Below are 16,529 nucleotides of genomic sequence, written 5' to 3'. Positions count from 1 at the left end.
ATTCAGTAATCCGAATATGACTGGAATTTCCTGACGATTAATTTTTCTCATAAGCCCTGTACCCGACAACACTCTAATTATAGCCTCTATGGTACAAGCATGACAGTTAATGGGAAAATAATTGTTTTTTTAGACGAGTGAAACTAAATACCTAAATTTATTATTTTCAGATGTCGATATTGGTAATGTTGTCTTTGAATAAAAAAATTTTTTCCTGCTGCTAGTGTTAATCTGTTCTTCCCATCCTGCTCAGCAAACTAACATTCAGTACTTGTGTACTTCGAAATTTCTTACGAATCTAATATTTTACGTAGAAATAATTGAAAAGGACCATGAAGTATGGGAAGTCTAAAATTGTCGTTCTACATAAAGCAGCTAACAGCATGTTTTCTTGACCTGTAAATTGTCTTAAATATAGGGTTGATTCATTTTTGTATACCTTAATTATCATCATTTCTGCTTTAGGGATATTACATTGGAACTCATTCGAAACATCTTGATGTCTTTTGACTGTTCTTTCCTTGAAAAGATTTTGTAATTCTCATCCGGTAATGTGATGGTTATCGCTTAAGACATACTATCACATAAGTTTAGTATTTCTCGAAATCCCAAGAAATCGGTTCTATTTAGCGCTCAAATTTTTACGCAGGATATGAAAGTAATTCTGTGAAGATAGCTTTGTAAAATTCTTCACTGAATCGGACCATCAAAATTAGAAAGGGTAAAAATATGGAGGAAATGATAATCGTTGTTTTCAAATAAACCGATGATCTATGTTTGTTTCGTGTAAACATTTGCACTTTCTGGAATTTTTTGAAATAAACTGAATGTTTCGTTTTCCAGGTGATGTGAGATTTCATTGGCTATTCTTTTGCCAAGGGTTGAGTTTGGGCTCAACCAAGGGTTGAGTTTGGGCATTTATTAAGAAATAGGCATATTCCTTATAAAAAGATTTGAAAGCGGTGGCCATTTCATGTTCTAAAAATTTTTCATTACTTGTACATGCGTGGTTGCGCTGATGAAGTGAAAACTGAACTGTATCAGATGCATATCAAATTCTGTTTATGATTCATTGGAGTTGCTGAACTGCTGGATGTTTAATAAAATTCCTGCTGTAAAGTTCCAACTGAGGAACTTTCTGACTGAGGGCCCTGGTGCTGTGGGACGTTAGGCAGTCACTCCCGCATAAAGCTAGCTCATGCAGGAATATGGTTCTAACCAATAATTCTTCCTGGAACTTAGACGTGTAGTTCCTTTTCTCCATCCGTTCTATTTTCTCCAGTTGCCATCGAGTGTCCAATAATGTATTATCCACCGCTCCAACCCCTCAGCTACCCAATTTTGGTAGTCGCACCTCTCCGAGATTACAAATTTTCACAGCGGGCAGTGGTTCAGTTGACGTGGGAATAGTCCTCGTTTAAATTTTTGTAGTAGTTCGAAAAGATTGTGAGAGTGTTTACTCTTTGTTGTGGTTACTTTGGCCTTTTTTTAACCGTTGCCTAGTTGAGCTGAGAGTGTATTATATGACATCACACTAAAATACCCTAGGTACCACTAGAATACAATATATTTTACATGCACTATGTGTAACTTGGAATATGTTTATTTTCGTTTAATGTATGGACCGGAGGAGATAATTATTAGTATGTGAGTTGAGGGTATCCCTTTTCTCAATATTTCGCATGAAAATTGCGTATTCACAGAAAAATTCAGGTGAATATAGTACTAAGTGGTTGAAATTGTTTTTAAGTGACTGTTAGAGCAGATATGTCGTCCTCCGACGAAGAAATAATCGTACGGAATCCATACACTTCGATTACAAGTAATGGACGGCGTAGCAGTCGTAGATCACATGTCTCACGTGATCAGGAATCAAAAAGTTTAGCGCTAGAAGAAATGAAACGGGCACGTGATGCCGGCGGTGTCCATCGAGTGGATGTATGTTTCTGTTTTTAAATTTCACCGAAGCACAACCTTCAATGGCTTTCAATCCTAACAGCTAGACTTTGAGGGACTAGAAACTGTCCTTCATATTCCTTCATGTTTCATGTTTTAGATAGCAAATCTGGTAAAGCCTGTGTATGAAGAAGTGGATGAGGAAGAATATATGAAAATTGTGCAAGAACGACAGAGGGATGACTTTGTGGTTGATGATGGTCCTTATTTAACTGAAACTTTGTTTGGTTTTAATCTTAGTGTTATAGAATCAGAATTCAAAGGAAAATCCAGTGATTCAAATTTGCAATTGACTGTTTTTGTTTTGTTTTTGTTTTACTTGATGGTGCTTATGAGGATGGGAAAGATTTGAGATTCTTTAATTGAAACAGAACTTTGAGAAACTCAACAATTTTTGGTAATTTCCTTTCTAGATGGTAGTGGTTATGTTGATTATGGCATTGATTTCTTTGACGAAGAACAGTGCAGTACAACAAGGAAGTCAAAAAACCAAAGGAAAAAAACATAATAAGCGCGGTTAAGTGTCTTCAATTTTTCGGAAAAATGTCAAGTAGATAATTATGATAATTTTAAGGCACTTTGCAATCTAGATTTTCTTTTTTATTAGGTTGCTATAACATCGTTATGATCATTACTTGTATGAAATCATGATGAAGAATCAAGTTTATTGCTCATGGATTTATGTTTCAGATAAGGCGAAAAGGAAGGCGATTGACGACTTTTTCCATACCTCGAAAACAAAGAAAGTGAAAGAAGAGGTTAGTTTCGTGACTATTTTCGGACTTTATTGCGAACAAAATGAAAGACAGTTATCAGAAAGAGAAAGAAAACAGTTATCAGAGAGGAAGAGAAAGAAAACTTGGCTTATATTAGCATAGCGCTAAGCTTGTTATCATGGTTTACTTATACAAATATGTGAAGTAAATTAAGGAAATCTCCTAACTTAAATCCAGATGCAAATATATTTTTCTAATATTGCAGAATGCATTGACTGTAACTGATGACCCAGATGTAGAAGCATTACTTAACGAGTGTGATTTGTCGAGCTTTTTAAATGAAAATGCAGTTGAAAAAATGGATGGTTCCAAAACCGACAGTTTGTCGTTAATTAGGTCTGTATCTGCAAGTATCAGAGGATTGCGTGATTTATGATTCTGTACTGAACATTGACGATCTTAAGACCTTCAAATATTTTAATTATTTTTAAATTGAGAGCAGTTGTTCTCCTACTGAGGTAATCCTTTTTGTTCTCAGTCTTTAAAATTTAATGCCAGTTCAGGCAAGGGAAGTAGAGTGACAAATATTCTAGTTTGATGTACTGGTTTCAATTATTCATCTATTCAATTCATACTGTAATCGTCTTTTTTCAGCTTAAAGTTTTCAAAAGAGTAAGGAAGCTAATTTTGCAGAAACCAATTTGTTAAGGAATCAGAAACAGCATCAAAATTGAAGGAGTCGGATGAAGTCAATGAATGCAGAGAACATTTGAATGCGACTGCATCGCCGCCTCTACCGGCGATAATTGGTGCAAAAAATTCAACAAATTTGGAATCTGTATCTCAACAAAGCATTGAAAAGGTGTCGAAAAAAGAATCTATGATTGCTTGAGATGATCAAAAAAGCCAAGTTGTGGTAGAGGATACACTATCCTCTATGCTAAGGAATAATAAATAAATGATTTTCAAGAAAAAGAAATCAGGTATATGGGAAGGAACTTTGGATGCTGTGCTAGTAGTTTTCTCGACAACTAGTGGTTTTGAAAGCCCTCACAGTGTTCGATCCGTTAATGCATTGGTTTAGTTTTCTTTAGTCGAAATTAATGAAAAGCTAAGTTGTGACATGAAATGAAAATTTTTTACTGTTAATTTGGGATTTCAACTATTAAATATAAACTAGAAAAGTGTTACTTAAACATTGAGTCAGGATAAAAAGTCATTTTTTGCATATGCAGAAATCTGCACACGAACCTGTATATGCAGATAGTTTTATGGATGTGCATTCTGTTATGAATAAATACTCCGATAAATGCATCGTGGAAGAAGTGGTGCAGTCAGAAACATGTTTCATCTGGGCTGATAGGTATCATTACTTTTTTAATCTTGCTTGTGACAGAAAAATCTTGCAATAACGATATGCTTGACATTCTAAACTTTTATTTTCAAATATTTTTGGCTAAATCTATTTTGCCATTTAACGAATCTAGGAAGAAAGCAGTGGATGAGCAACCCATGAAAGATAATATTGCTGCTACATTTGGTTCTTTTATGCGTACGAATTCAAAAGGAGAATCAACACTACGTTTTTACTGGCTTGATGCATTCGAAGATCCTATAAAGATACCAGGTTTGCTGTGTCTGTTTTTCCATTCCGTAGGTTCTGACGAAGCTGGTTCAGGATTCTTTTTCTCCTGCACAAACTGACATATGATATTATAATACTTGAATAAATCGAAATGATACTGAAGAATTATTTTGACTCACAAAAAATACCGAAGAACAGAGAAGAAGATTATAACAAACATCGTCTCAAAAATGGCAACACATTACAGTTGAATATTTTCCAATGAGCTTTCCAATTCACTTGTCAGAATTGTGTGCATTATTTTAGTGGAACAATGTTCTCTTGAGCAGATAATTTTAGTATAAAATGGTTAATATGTAGACTCGAAAAATCACCTTTTTTGAGCTTCTCGATGTTTATTTTTATCCTTCTTTTTCTTCGGTATTTAATTGTGAGTCAGAATAATTTTTCATCATCATTTCAACCAGTGTTCTCTGCTATGCTCTAGTTTAGTTCCTTAAAAAAATTTTTTTTAGGAACGGTTTATCTTTTTGGTCGATTGATCAACGATGGTCTTTCTGAAAGCTGTTGCGTGATTGTGAAAAATATATGGCGACAAGTTTTTTTCTTACCTCGTGAGAAGGTTCAGAATGATTCATGTTCATTTGCATATCTTACTTTCTAACTGTTTCAGATGTTTTACGATATCAGTTTTGGATATCGGATATCTTGGGTTTAATCACTCGCTTTAATTATTTGCGAACTGTTTAAATCCTTTCTTTTGCAAATTTCTCTGAAATATTTTATTTTTAGCTTCTTATAAACGAAGTGCAAACTGATGAAGTGGATTTAACGCAAGTCAACGAAGAAGTGCAGAAAATACTCAGATCGATGGGTGTTAAAGTTGTCAAATGCCGAGTTAATTTTCTCAGTTTTATTTTGTAATTTAAAGTTCAGATTTCTAATAAAATGCATTTCTAAATATCTCATCGTTTTACGAGATTGAGAACAGCTGTGTTTTGTTCGTGCAATCATTGCCACCTTTATAATTTTAGAATATTCAAGTAAGCCATCGCACTCCTCCATATAAAGTTGAAATGGTTTAAAATATCAATCATGTCATGTAAACAGCTGAATTATACTTGTTTTTGGTACTTTCCGCGGAATATCTGCTAATCTTGGTAACTTCAAGTTAGGGTTTGTATAAGCTTCGAATTTTCAAAATCTTTTCAGCCATGTGAGAAGAAATTTGCATATAACGATGGAGTCGTGCCGCGGAGTGCCCAAGTGCTTGAAGTGCATTATAGTGTAAGTTCATAAAACATCAAGTGTTTTGGGTTAGTATCTGCTCTGAATTTCTAGAGTTATTGTTGGGTGGTGAACTTCAGATATGTCCTCTCTATTTCCAAAAACTAGTGTCATTGGTGCATCATATATAAGGAACTAATTGAACAATGAGATAATACCTTCACTTCGTAGAAATGTAACGATTTTTGCAGTTTAATGATCCACGATTATCAGTAGATCTTAGTGGAGAAACATTCAGTCATGTTTTTAATACGACTGCTAACGCCATGGAAAGATTGTTGATTGAAACGGGTATGAAAGGACCTTCGTGGGTAGAAATTTCTGGCTGCGGTATGTTAGACTTTTCATAATAAAATCTCTACCATTGTCTTTAGGATTTTAGAAACTTGCTCTTTATTGCTTTTTTTTTGAAGAAGAACAGTTTGTTGTCAATTTTGGAACCTATATCATCAGCTTTGCAAGAAATTTTATAAACCACTAAACAAAGTAGGATTTTTCAGATGTCTCTTCTCTTCAAGTAAGTTATGTCAAACATGAATTTGTGGTTGATATGAAACAAATGAAATCGATTTCGATACTTGACTGCTCGGACCCACCGCCGGACCTGAATTTGTTGACAATGAACATAATTACAGTCATCAACCATAAAAAGGAAAACGAGGTTCAGTTTTTTCAAATTTCCTCTTGAAATGTTTTTGAAATTTTCTTTCTTTCCAACCTCTATTTTTCAGATTGTTTCAATCTCCTGCATATTTGACCGAAAATGCACAACTGCAAACCCTACTTTAAATAGAAATTCTTTGGAACGTTTCTGCAGTAGGTCTTTTAACATATCTATCAGCGAGAATTATATCGCAAGAAGATCTTCCATACCTCTTCATATACCACTTTACTCTGTATTTTTGAAATTTTTTTTTAGAACGAAATAAACGCTATAGAAATCATTATTTTCCCTTATCAATAAACTAGAACACTACTTCAGAAAAAAAAAAAAATTGCTTTTCAGTTCTTACAAAACCAACCCTTACCGCTTATCCATTTGATCTTAAAAAAAATCTGAAGCAAGTCGGAATGGAAACTGTTGTTTACGAAACAACGAACGAGCGTCATCTGCTCAATCATTTTTTGTGTAAATTGCAAAATCTGGATCCTGATGCATATGCAGTAAGTTTTTTCTCTTATTTTGACAATTTTTTTGATGAAATTGCAATGTCCGTAATCTCACTGTGTTTGCCCAAGATTTCTGAATTCAATTTTTTTTTTTGTGTACATTCAAAGTGATATGAAATGTATTTGATATATCGTTAACATTACTGCAAAAAAAAAAAAAAAACGTTCTGTTCACAAATTTGAAGCAACTGAAGAATTTCATTAAATACTATTAATATCGAGAAGCCCACTCATTTATTGTTTGAACGAATAGAATTTGATCTTAGGGACACGATTTAGCGGCTCAGTTTGCTATATTGTCTTCACGTTTGCAAAAGCTCGGTATTGCTCATTGGTCACGTTTGGGCCGTTTGAAGCGTTCAATTAAAATTAGGCAAACTCTTCATATGAAAACTTCGCAGTGGGAACTGACAGCTGGACGTTTAGTTCTAGATAGCAGGTGATATTTATTATAGTGCTTAACGACTGAGTATCTGTACAATGAGAACTGAAAGTCGAGATTTTTTGCAGATGGTTATTGCGGACCCTTTTCTCACAAGTTGTGTTGAACTTTTGTCCAGCAGTATTTTTAGGTGAGTTCTGTATTTTCAGATTATCAGCTATGGAGTTGGTAAAAATGCGAAGCTATGATCTGTCTGATCTGTCATCTGATTTGCTTGGAATAAACCATCACTTTGCCAGGAAACAAGACATCTCTGCAAATTTTGCGTAGTTCTTTCAGTTGTTTTGAATTTATTTTTAATTCTTAATTCTGATGTCAAATGCTTCACCTATGATCTCTTATTTGAAGAATACTGATTTTCTGAAATATAACTACTTCACAGATTGGAAGCTTAACCAATGAATGCATCAGTTTCGTTGCTGATAATGCGAACTTCATTCGTTATACTCTCCACTGTCCAAAAGTAATCAAAACTGCTGCTCGATAGCTAAGTCGCACTGGATGGCGTAGCAGTCCTAGTGTAACTATAATATATCAACAGTAATTTTTAGATATGTTATACAAACTAATTTAAGGAATTCAGTGCAGCTGATCAGATTTATCAACAATTCTTGGATGGATGCCTGGTTATCCCTTGCTATTATTGCTGAACTCAATGCTTTACCGTTATTTATTCAAATTACAAAAATTGTGGGCGGCGTACTGGTGAGAATTTCTTTGAAAAACATAGGTTTTAGGTGATAAACCGGCGTCGAACACCGGGATTTGCATTTTTCCATCTAAAGTTCGGTTTAATAACCAATCTTTAATTCCGATATATTTTTTTAATAGTCGAGAACAATGTTGGGTGGACGAGCGGAACGAAACGAATATTTATTATTGCATGCATTCAACAAAGCTGGTTATGTGCCACCAAATAAATATCAACCAGATTCTAAGAAAAGGAAACAATCTGGGTTGAAAGACACCAAAAGTGTAGATGACGATCTGGAAGATTATAAGAAAGTGCAGCACAACCGCAAGGGGCAGTATGTGGGTGGTTTGGTATTGGACCCGAAAATCGGTTAGCTTTTTAGACTAATAAATTTGATCCATAAATTTTGAAAAAATCCGGCTCTTTAAATTGTTATAATTTATTCCCAAGTAGATGCGTAATATGTAAAACTGGTTTCTTTTTTAGGTTTATATGACACATTTGTGTTACTATTGGATTTCAATAGTTTATATCCAAGTATCATCCAGGAATATAATATTTGTTTTACCACTGTTGACATGTCCAAAAAAGTTTGTTGAAATTTATTCCTGAATTTGAAGATGTTCTCGATTATTCATATGGTTGGAGAATATTTTGCTTAAAATTTCCTTTCATAATCCAAAATTTTCTTGGATAAAAGGGTATTTGTAATTTCAAGAAATTATAGGACAAAAATGAAATGCCGGAACTGCCAAGTGATGTAAATGAAGGCATACTGCCGCGTGAAATTCGGTCGTTAGTGGAAAGGAGACGTGATGTGAAGAGGATGATGAAGTCGGAAAAGCTTACACAGCAGCAAAGGCAACAGGTATAGCTTATTCGCCACTTCCTATTAGTTTCTCCAAAAAATAATGTAAGATTATGGAAATATAAAGATACATAGTTAGCAGATTTGGAGTTCTTGTCCTTTTTGATTTAGTGAAGCTTATGGTTTTCACAATTTCGAGCACCAAATTGTTTCCCTATTTTCATTGCCTATTAGCTGTCCAAATTGTTTGTCCGACTAAACAAATGATATCTGAAGAACAGCAGCTTTATTGTTCGGTATTAGTAGATGCGCAGTCATCCTTGCATTTTCAGGTTTCAAGTCATTTTCGAACTTGTCAATTCTTTAAGAAACTTCGAAAAGTGATCTCTTCTTGGAATTTCATACATGATTATTTTCAGTATGATATTCGTCAGATGGGATTGAAGCTAACAGCTAATAGCATGTACGGATGTCTCGGATTCCAACAATCGCGTTTTTATGCGAAACCACTTGCTGCGCTGATAACGGCTCAGGGACGAGAAGTACTTTTTCATTTATTCCCATAATACCAATAGCATTCAGTGATTGAGTCCAATGGAGTTCCCTATAGCACTACTATTATTGTCCTTTAATTTGCTGCATGATAACCTCTAATTTTGTATGCTTTAAAATTTAGTGTTTTTCACGATACGGTGGGTCCACTAGAAATGATCCTATAATTGTCCTGCAGATTCTTATGCACACGAAAGATTTGATCGAAAAAAACGGTTATTCTGTTATTTATGGTGATACTGATTCGGTAATGATTAATACTGGATTTTCGGAACGGTCTGAACTGCAGCGTGTAAAAAAATTGGGAAATGAAGTAAGTATTTACTGCCAAATGCAACTTTTTTGATTTTCAGAACTTTGAAATTCCTATAACTTGGTTTTCTTTAATTTTATATACCTACCTCAACAATAGAATTTCACTAAAATTCAACGTTTGAATAAAAAGCTTTGCCATCGCACGGAACTCCTTGTTGTCGAATAATGATAACCAAAATAAGACAAAATAAGGCATCGGATGTTTTGGATTTTTACCTGCTGAAACTTCTTTTTTCCATTCAGATTGCTATGATTATCAGTGACTATCCTACGACTTTCATTAACTTTCACTGATATCACTTTCAGATCAAAAAATAATAAACCAGTCTTATAAAAAATTGGAAATTGATATCGATGGTATATTTATGAAGTTGTTGTTACTGAAAAAGAAAAATATGCTGGTTTAGCGGTCGATCTGAATGATGAACGGAAAACTAAGCGTGAAATTAAGGGTCTAGACATTGTTCGCCGCGATTATTCGTTCATTGTAAAACAGATTGGAAAGTAATTTCTTATTTTTAAATGATTTTGCTTAAACAATTTGTGAGGTTTTTGTTACAAATTTTTTTGAAAATTTTTCCTCTGAAAATTTTCAAATTTCCGAGCATCTTATTCCTATTATTACAGCGAAATATTAGATATAATCCTATCAGTGCAATCACAAAATCGCGATGAAATCATTGGACAAATTCACAGTCGTTTGCGAAAACTAGGAAAGGACATAGCCCAAGAACTGCTAGAAATTTCGTTGTTCCAGATTTTTAAGGTTTGCTAACTTCAAGTTTGAAAAATCGATTTCAACCTGTACTTAACTCTCTTTTAGCAGCTGACTCGGAACCCCCATGAGTATGCAAATATTAGTGTTCAGCCTCATGCAGCTGTTGCTCAGCGACTGAATGCGACCGGGAAGTTCAAATTTCATCAGGGTGATACGATTGGCTATATAATTTGTGAGGTATTCGTTAAATTAACTAATGATCGAACTTTTATTTAAAGTATGTGTTTCCTAAATCATCTTAGGTAGGGCCCCAGTGTGCAGATTCCTCTGCTTTTCACCGAAAGCTGCTTAAGTTGGGCAGCCTCATTGAATTACCTTATTAACGAATACTGGCTCATCAGTTTGAAGTATCATAACGTACTTCGACTTTTCTTGATCATTATAAACTCAGTTAAATTTCTCGTCCGATTTCATACCATTGAGGGTATAGTGGAATGATCATGCGCTATATGATGCATAGTTTTTGTGCTTTTCAGAAGGGAACATTTCGTGCAGACTTTTTAAACTATATTATGACATCAAAAATCTTAAAATCTTTACCTTGCAAGTTTGAATTTTAGGATGGTAGTGGAAAACCGGCTACTCAGCGTGCCTATCACCTAACAGAAGTTTTGGAAAGTAAGGATCTCAGAATTGGTAAGAAATAAATATTCAGTTGCTATCCATCTGTGAACAGTTACCCGTCGATTTGTTGAGTTCGACTATTTTTTCAATATATTTTGTAATATAATTCTTCGGGAATGCAAATCTCATTTTAAAGAAAAGACACTTTAGATTTTCAATATTATCTGGTGCAGCAGATTCTTCCAGTTGTAAGCAGGTTGTGTGTCCCAATCGAAGAATGTAATGAAGCTTGGGTAGCACAAGCATTGGGTTTGTTTATTAAAGGAAATAAAAATTTGTGAATCATTTAAAATCAAATCATGGCAAGATATTATTCAATTATAGACCGGACTACCAACTTCATATCTGTCTCATCTTTTACCCTTATTTACGGAGTGTTAGTACCTTTTTGATTTAGAATATCTGTTGACTCGAGATACTTTCCGCGCTAACGTATTAGAAGCATTATGATGTAAACCCAACACCAGTACCAGCTGGTAGATTTTTTGAATGTTTTTATCGCAGGTCTCGATAGTGTGGCGTATCGAAAGCATGCTATATATGAGGAAAATATGGATAGAGAAGAGCAATCTCAGAGTTTTCCGCATTATAGTCTTGAGTATTGTGAATCGTTCAAGTTTGTGTGTCCAAACGATGGCTGCAAGCATGAGTTCCTTGTTCGTGAATGTATGGTGCAGGATGTGAGTTTTCTTTGAACTACTGTCTCAGTTTGTAAGTATATTGTATACCTGGTGATATGTTGAAGTTATTAAAGCATAAGGCTTCATTACCTTCTTTCGAGAAGTTCTTCGAGAAGGTTTAATAACATGGTATATCGTATCCAGTTTACAGTCATATAACCACCACAAAAATGTTGCGCTGGGAAGTCCTGAACTGATGATATTGATGAGATGCTCTGTGCACTCTGTGAGTTAGTTCATGCTTACTACAGTATTTCTAACGATTTTATAGGATAATGGTGAACAGAAACTGTGGTTGAACGATTGTTCTGTTTGTCGTAATTCTTTATTATGCTTTGGTGCATATTTATACAACCAATTGCAGCTTACCCTTGACAAAGTGATTTCTGACTATTACAAGGTAAGCATTCAACGAATTATCAAGTATTTCATCTTATGCTTTCAGCTTCAAATTCAAGAAGTCCTCGGAAGTTATGACTCTCGTAATTGTTATTTTTAGGTTTCATATGTATGTGATGATATTGGTTGTGCATATCGTACACGGACATTAGTTTTGGAATGGACAAGAGAAGGTGTTCCATGTCCGAGATGCAAAAGTGGATTCATGAGAAGAGAGGTAAGAACTCATCGTATGATAATAAAGATTGAAGCGCATATTTACCGTTTGTTTCCAACATTCATAAATCTTCTATGTATTAACAATTTTTTCGACTCTGTTTAAAGGTTTTAAAAATTTGTATTCAGATGTATGATACTTCTATTCCACTTTTTCATGTCAGTATTCATCAAAAAGGCTTTATGAACAACTGATTTTTTATCACAAATTGTTCGATGTAGCGAAGGTGATAGATAATTTCACCGAAGAACAGAGAAGTTTGCCTTACGACTTATCTTTGTTATCCTTTGAAGTCCTTTACAGAATGATATATTTACGGTCTGATGGTGCCCGATGAGAAAAATATGTTTTAAGACATATGCACTTAATGTACATAATATTCAACATTTGGATATGTAATATTAAACGTGAAAAATATGTAGACAAATCACCAAGAAGACTTAAAAATTCTAAAAAGGAAATAATCTTCCATTAGGTAATTGAATGCTTAGGCGTCCTAAAGCCCATAATTTCCATTCTTAGAACTGAAGTAAACTGCGACCGCTCTCCTTGATCACAAAAATTAAATCGCTGAATGTTCTTTTCCAGTGAAACTGCGATGTGGAAGTGGTTGGAAGGAAGCTAATGCTCTGCTCGCTGGATTACTCTCATTATGTGATCAGTATATTGCTGATAACCAATACAATTGTGTGTCGCTTTCGTACTTATTTTCTGTTATGGGATCATTGTAAATTATACAGCACACATTTATTACTCGCTTTTTTTCCAACGTTATGCATGGTTTTAGCCAGTTGATTGGTTATTAAGTTTGAGAAACATTTCGACTATTTCCCATTCCTGAAGATTTAGATTCCTGTCAGGAAACATTTATGCTGCGTAATTTTTACTTTTTTTTCTTGAAGGATAATCACTTGCAAGGGCTTAAATTTTTGGGTGTCTCATCCCTTGATTGCTTTAACAGATCGCGAGAAAATGCCAATTTATGATAACAGTCTAATTTCGCGATTACTGTCGACTAAAAAAAACAACCAAAATGTAAAACAAACGTTTTTTCCTTTCTCGAGATTGTGGCTCGTTCCCATATGTTAGCCGAAACATACATGTTAAGTTGAAAGAATTTGTAATTCAGTTATTTCACTACCAACAGCTTCAATAGCTGGAAAGGACTGAAATTTAAAAGTAGAAAAATCTAGCAATGAAAAGTAACACCGTAAACGGAAATATTGGAATACCGAAATTAAAGTTATGTTCAAATAAAACTTCCACGATATCTACTAAACAGCATGATGAAGTCCTGTAAGTAAAATTAAGGCAATGAAAAGGAAGGATATAAGCTAACAATGGAAGAATATCAAGAAGACATCAAGGCACTTATTCCTAGCTGTACAATGCACCATGCAAAGGGGCAGCCATACCTCAATGATAATTCCGGTGGAGCTTACCAAAGACCTTTACCCTAATCCTAGGTACATATATGCAGAAAAAATCCTACACGGTCAGTTTTTACAATCAAGCAGATTACAACGTCCTCTCCACCTATCCGTCAGCATCGAACAACGAACTATAATAACTCTTCAGGTGAATGGATACCTTTGTTGAGAAATTTGTTTTTCTGTTGAACTCGTTCCTCGGCGATACAGATTTATTCGGGAGGTTATATTGTTGTACAATATTACTAGTACAATCTTACTAGTTAACAACAAAAAAGGGTATAAGATATGTATGTATATAACACGATGAATTGGTAAGCAATGACAAATGAGTTATACAAAAAGCAAGTAATATGATCAATTAACAAACTCCTTGTCGTTGCCTTGGACAATAATTTGACTGTTGGTTAGTTGATAGGTCGTTGAGTTGGGAATATGTTACGGAAACTGTATTTAGTGAATAGAAGAATATCGTAGTTTGTTATGCAGTGGTGGCGGATATGCGAAGATATCGTTAGTTGTGGGTTAGTCGCGAAGGATAAGCGATGGGGATGTATCGTCTGCCCGATTGTAAAAACTGGATTGAACCCTGTCTCGGAATTTGAGGAGCTTTGTAAGCTCCATCGGAGCTATCATGGGGGTATGATTGCTCTTTAGCACTGTCCATTGTGTAGGTACTGAGACGTTTTTGGCTTACATTATTAGCTTACAACCTCTTCATTGTTTTAATTTCACTTGCAAGGTTTCGTCACCTCGTTTGTTGGATATTGTGTTTGTTTGAATGTAGCTTTAATTTCGGTAATCCGACAGAAAATTTGCATCATGATTTCCGGAGTTTTTCCGACAACCTTCCTGCAGTATATCCCCAGCTCAACGAAGGACAAGCCCTTATATCTCAAACACCACAACTTATCCACGAATCAACAGTCAACTATTATTGAGGGCAACAAGGTATTTGTCAGCTGGTCATACTGCTTGTTTACTGTATAACTTATCACTGGTTATCAGTTTACCACATTTTAACACTTTTTTTTTGCTGTTATTACTAGTAATACTGTGCAAGTAACAACATTATATCTTGAATAAATCTATCGCTGACAACGAAGTCAACAAATTAGCTTTCCCGAGAGGACTTTTAGTATATCAATCGGGAAGAAGAGTAATCTGCGATAAGGTAGCGCAAATCCGGCGAAGAGGAAGCTAATCAAATTCTCAATGAAATGAAAGAATTGAATTTGAGTTCGACAAACAATTACCTCTTGAGGTTATGCGAACATTGTGAAGCACGAAAAGGAACTATCAAAGAAATGACAGAAAAATAGCACATGTGGGAGTGTTAGAACACATCAATAAAAAGCATAGAATTTGATTCGAGAGGTCTTTTCTCAACAACAGCAGGAAGAAAACAAATTACGCGGAAATGATGATCAAGGAATTTGAACCTGATAAGTCAGGGGATGGAAGCAGCAGCAACTCTAAAAAGATATAAGGACGGTTTAAAACATAAAATTTGGCATTTAGAGGGTTCGAGTAATTTCAAATCAAAATAGGAGTTCGCGAGCGACCTGTCACAACAAAAAGGAGAGACTGTTTAAGCAGCTCAGAGAGCGATAGTCAAACTGCCTCAACTAGAACTGCCAAAATCTAGCAGAAATCTTCAAAACTAGAGACCATTCTGGAGCGGCTTTGAAACAGCGGTATACAACCAGGATATTCCGGATATCCAGAAGCTCAATTATCATGTTTGCTGCTTTATCGTAGATGACTTTTATTCCTGAGCGATGAAATATTACAAGCAGTTAGTGGATTTGATATCAGCCAAAGAATTACAATCTTATTCGAGAGATATTGATAAAGAAATACGGTGATACGTATATTATTATAAGTCTGTTTTACAACAATCTTTTCTCAGAAAATGGTCGTGAATGGAAAACAACAATCGAAAATATAGAAAAATTTCTCAGACAATTGCAAGAGTTGGGAAGGAGTTTAGAGCATACAAGCTTGATTATCAAAAAAAGTCCAAGGATACTCCGACTGAGGTCCATGAGCAAAGACTAAAGAACAGATCCTGATTGGTAAGCAAACTGAGACAATTCCTAGAAGAGTTAATGGAGTTGGACAAAGTTGTAACTCAAAATCAAACTTATATTAATGAAATCGAGAAGAAACCAACTCGGTCTACCATAAATCTACGGTTCGGAAGTGGTGGGTAATTCAAAAATGAAACATCGGCTTTAACTATAGTCAAATCCAATGCTGATGAATTAAGAGCAGCGATCGATAAAACGAAGTTAGACAGAAAATAGGTTGGGAGAATTCCAGCAAGATCTTGTGCCTTTTGTAATAAGGGTCACTGAGATGACAAAAATCGAAACTATCCAGTCTTGAAACAACGTATGAGTGAAATTAGCGCTTGCTTAAAATACGCCAAGGCCGTACGCAAGCAACTGTAGAATGAAAATGATACGATGCTTCCACTGCGAAGGCCTCCATAAATCGGCACTGTGAAACAAACATAATGTGGCTGGCTCTACTCAAATGGACATAATAAGGAAAAAGTGGGATCAATGTATACAACTAAATAACTGATCAAAGAGATCCACAAAGACAAAGGGTTTTACTATTGTGTGAAGAGGTTAGTGTAGTCAATGTAGAAACTCCGAATATAGAGACGCAGGCACTGATACTATCCGATCAAGATGCAAAACTGTTATTCTTTTCAAAAGACTTGGCGAATCTATTAAGCCTGCAAGGAACTATAGAGAAAGAAGTAAGCATCGCTTCATTCGGCGATAAATTACCGAAAAGCTACTATTCCACAAAGCCGAAGATTGACATAAAGATACTAAGGAAAGAAATCATCACTTGCAAGT

The 16,529-nt window shown here is 35.0% G+C and overlaps 3 protein-coding genes across 3 annotated transcripts in view; all 3 read left to right on the top strand.

Annotated features, from left to right (window-relative positions):
* Window positions 1-1,767: 1,767 nt before the first annotated feature.
* On the top strand, window positions 1,768-13,125 carry LOAG_01730 (hypothetical protein; the record flags this gene model as incomplete). The annotated part of the gene is made up of 34 exons (XM_020445824.1): window positions 1,768-1,938; window positions 2,057-2,146; window positions 2,370-2,472; window positions 2,647-2,714; window positions 2,938-3,068; window positions 3,366-3,534; window positions 3,643-3,750; window positions 3,908-4,035; window positions 4,160-4,299; window positions 4,773-4,879; window positions 5,050-5,154; window positions 5,470-5,544; window positions 5,736-5,874; window positions 6,045-6,205; window positions 6,276-6,360; window positions 6,551-6,708; window positions 6,981-7,153; window positions 7,306-7,422; window positions 7,732-7,861; window positions 7,988-8,219; window positions 8,337-8,440; window positions 8,578-8,718; window positions 9,078-9,200; window positions 9,389-9,527; window positions 9,897-10,029; window positions 10,153-10,291; window positions 10,349-10,480; window positions 10,864-10,939; window positions 11,078-11,176; window positions 11,432-11,607; window positions 11,879-12,007; window positions 12,107-12,223; window positions 12,387-12,480; window positions 12,812-13,125. 34 exons carry the CDS (start codon window positions 1,768-1,770, stop codon window positions 12,952-12,954), a joined length of 4,335 nt encoding a protein of 1,444 aa, XP_020303759.1. The 3' UTR covers window positions 12,955-13,125.
* Window positions 13,126-13,563: 438 nt separating this feature from the next.
* Window positions 13,564-14,310, top strand: LOAG_01729 (hypothetical protein; the record flags this gene model as incomplete). The annotated part of the gene is made up of 3 exons (XM_003137267.1): window positions 13,564-13,654; window positions 13,704-13,801; window positions 14,143-14,310. The coding sequence occupies 3 exons, from the start codon at window positions 13,564-13,566 to the stop codon at window positions 14,308-14,310; spliced, it is 357 nt and encodes a 118-aa protein (XP_003137315.1).
* A 1,454-nt stretch (window positions 14,311-15,764) lies between these two features.
* Window positions 15,765-16,529, top strand: part of LOAG_01728 (hypothetical protein) — a gene marked incomplete at both ends in the record, with an annotated part of 1,526 nt that continues 761 nt past the window's right edge. The window contains 2 exons of the mRNA XM_020445823.1: window positions 15,765-15,865; window positions 16,252-16,426. Of these exons, the coding sequence (XP_020303758.1) occupies window positions 15,765-15,865; window positions 16,252-16,426 (276 nt within the window). The remainder of the gene's footprint in view (window positions 15,866-16,251; window positions 16,427-16,529) is intronic.

The sequence above is a fragment of the Loa loa genome, assembly GCF_000183805.2.
Source record: "Loa loa unplaced genomic scaffold supercont3.46, whole genome shotgun sequence".
NCBI lineage: Eukaryota > Metazoa > Nematoda > Chromadorea > Rhabditida > Onchocercidae > Loa > Loa loa.
This window is presented reverse-complemented; position numbering and strand designations above follow the sequence as displayed.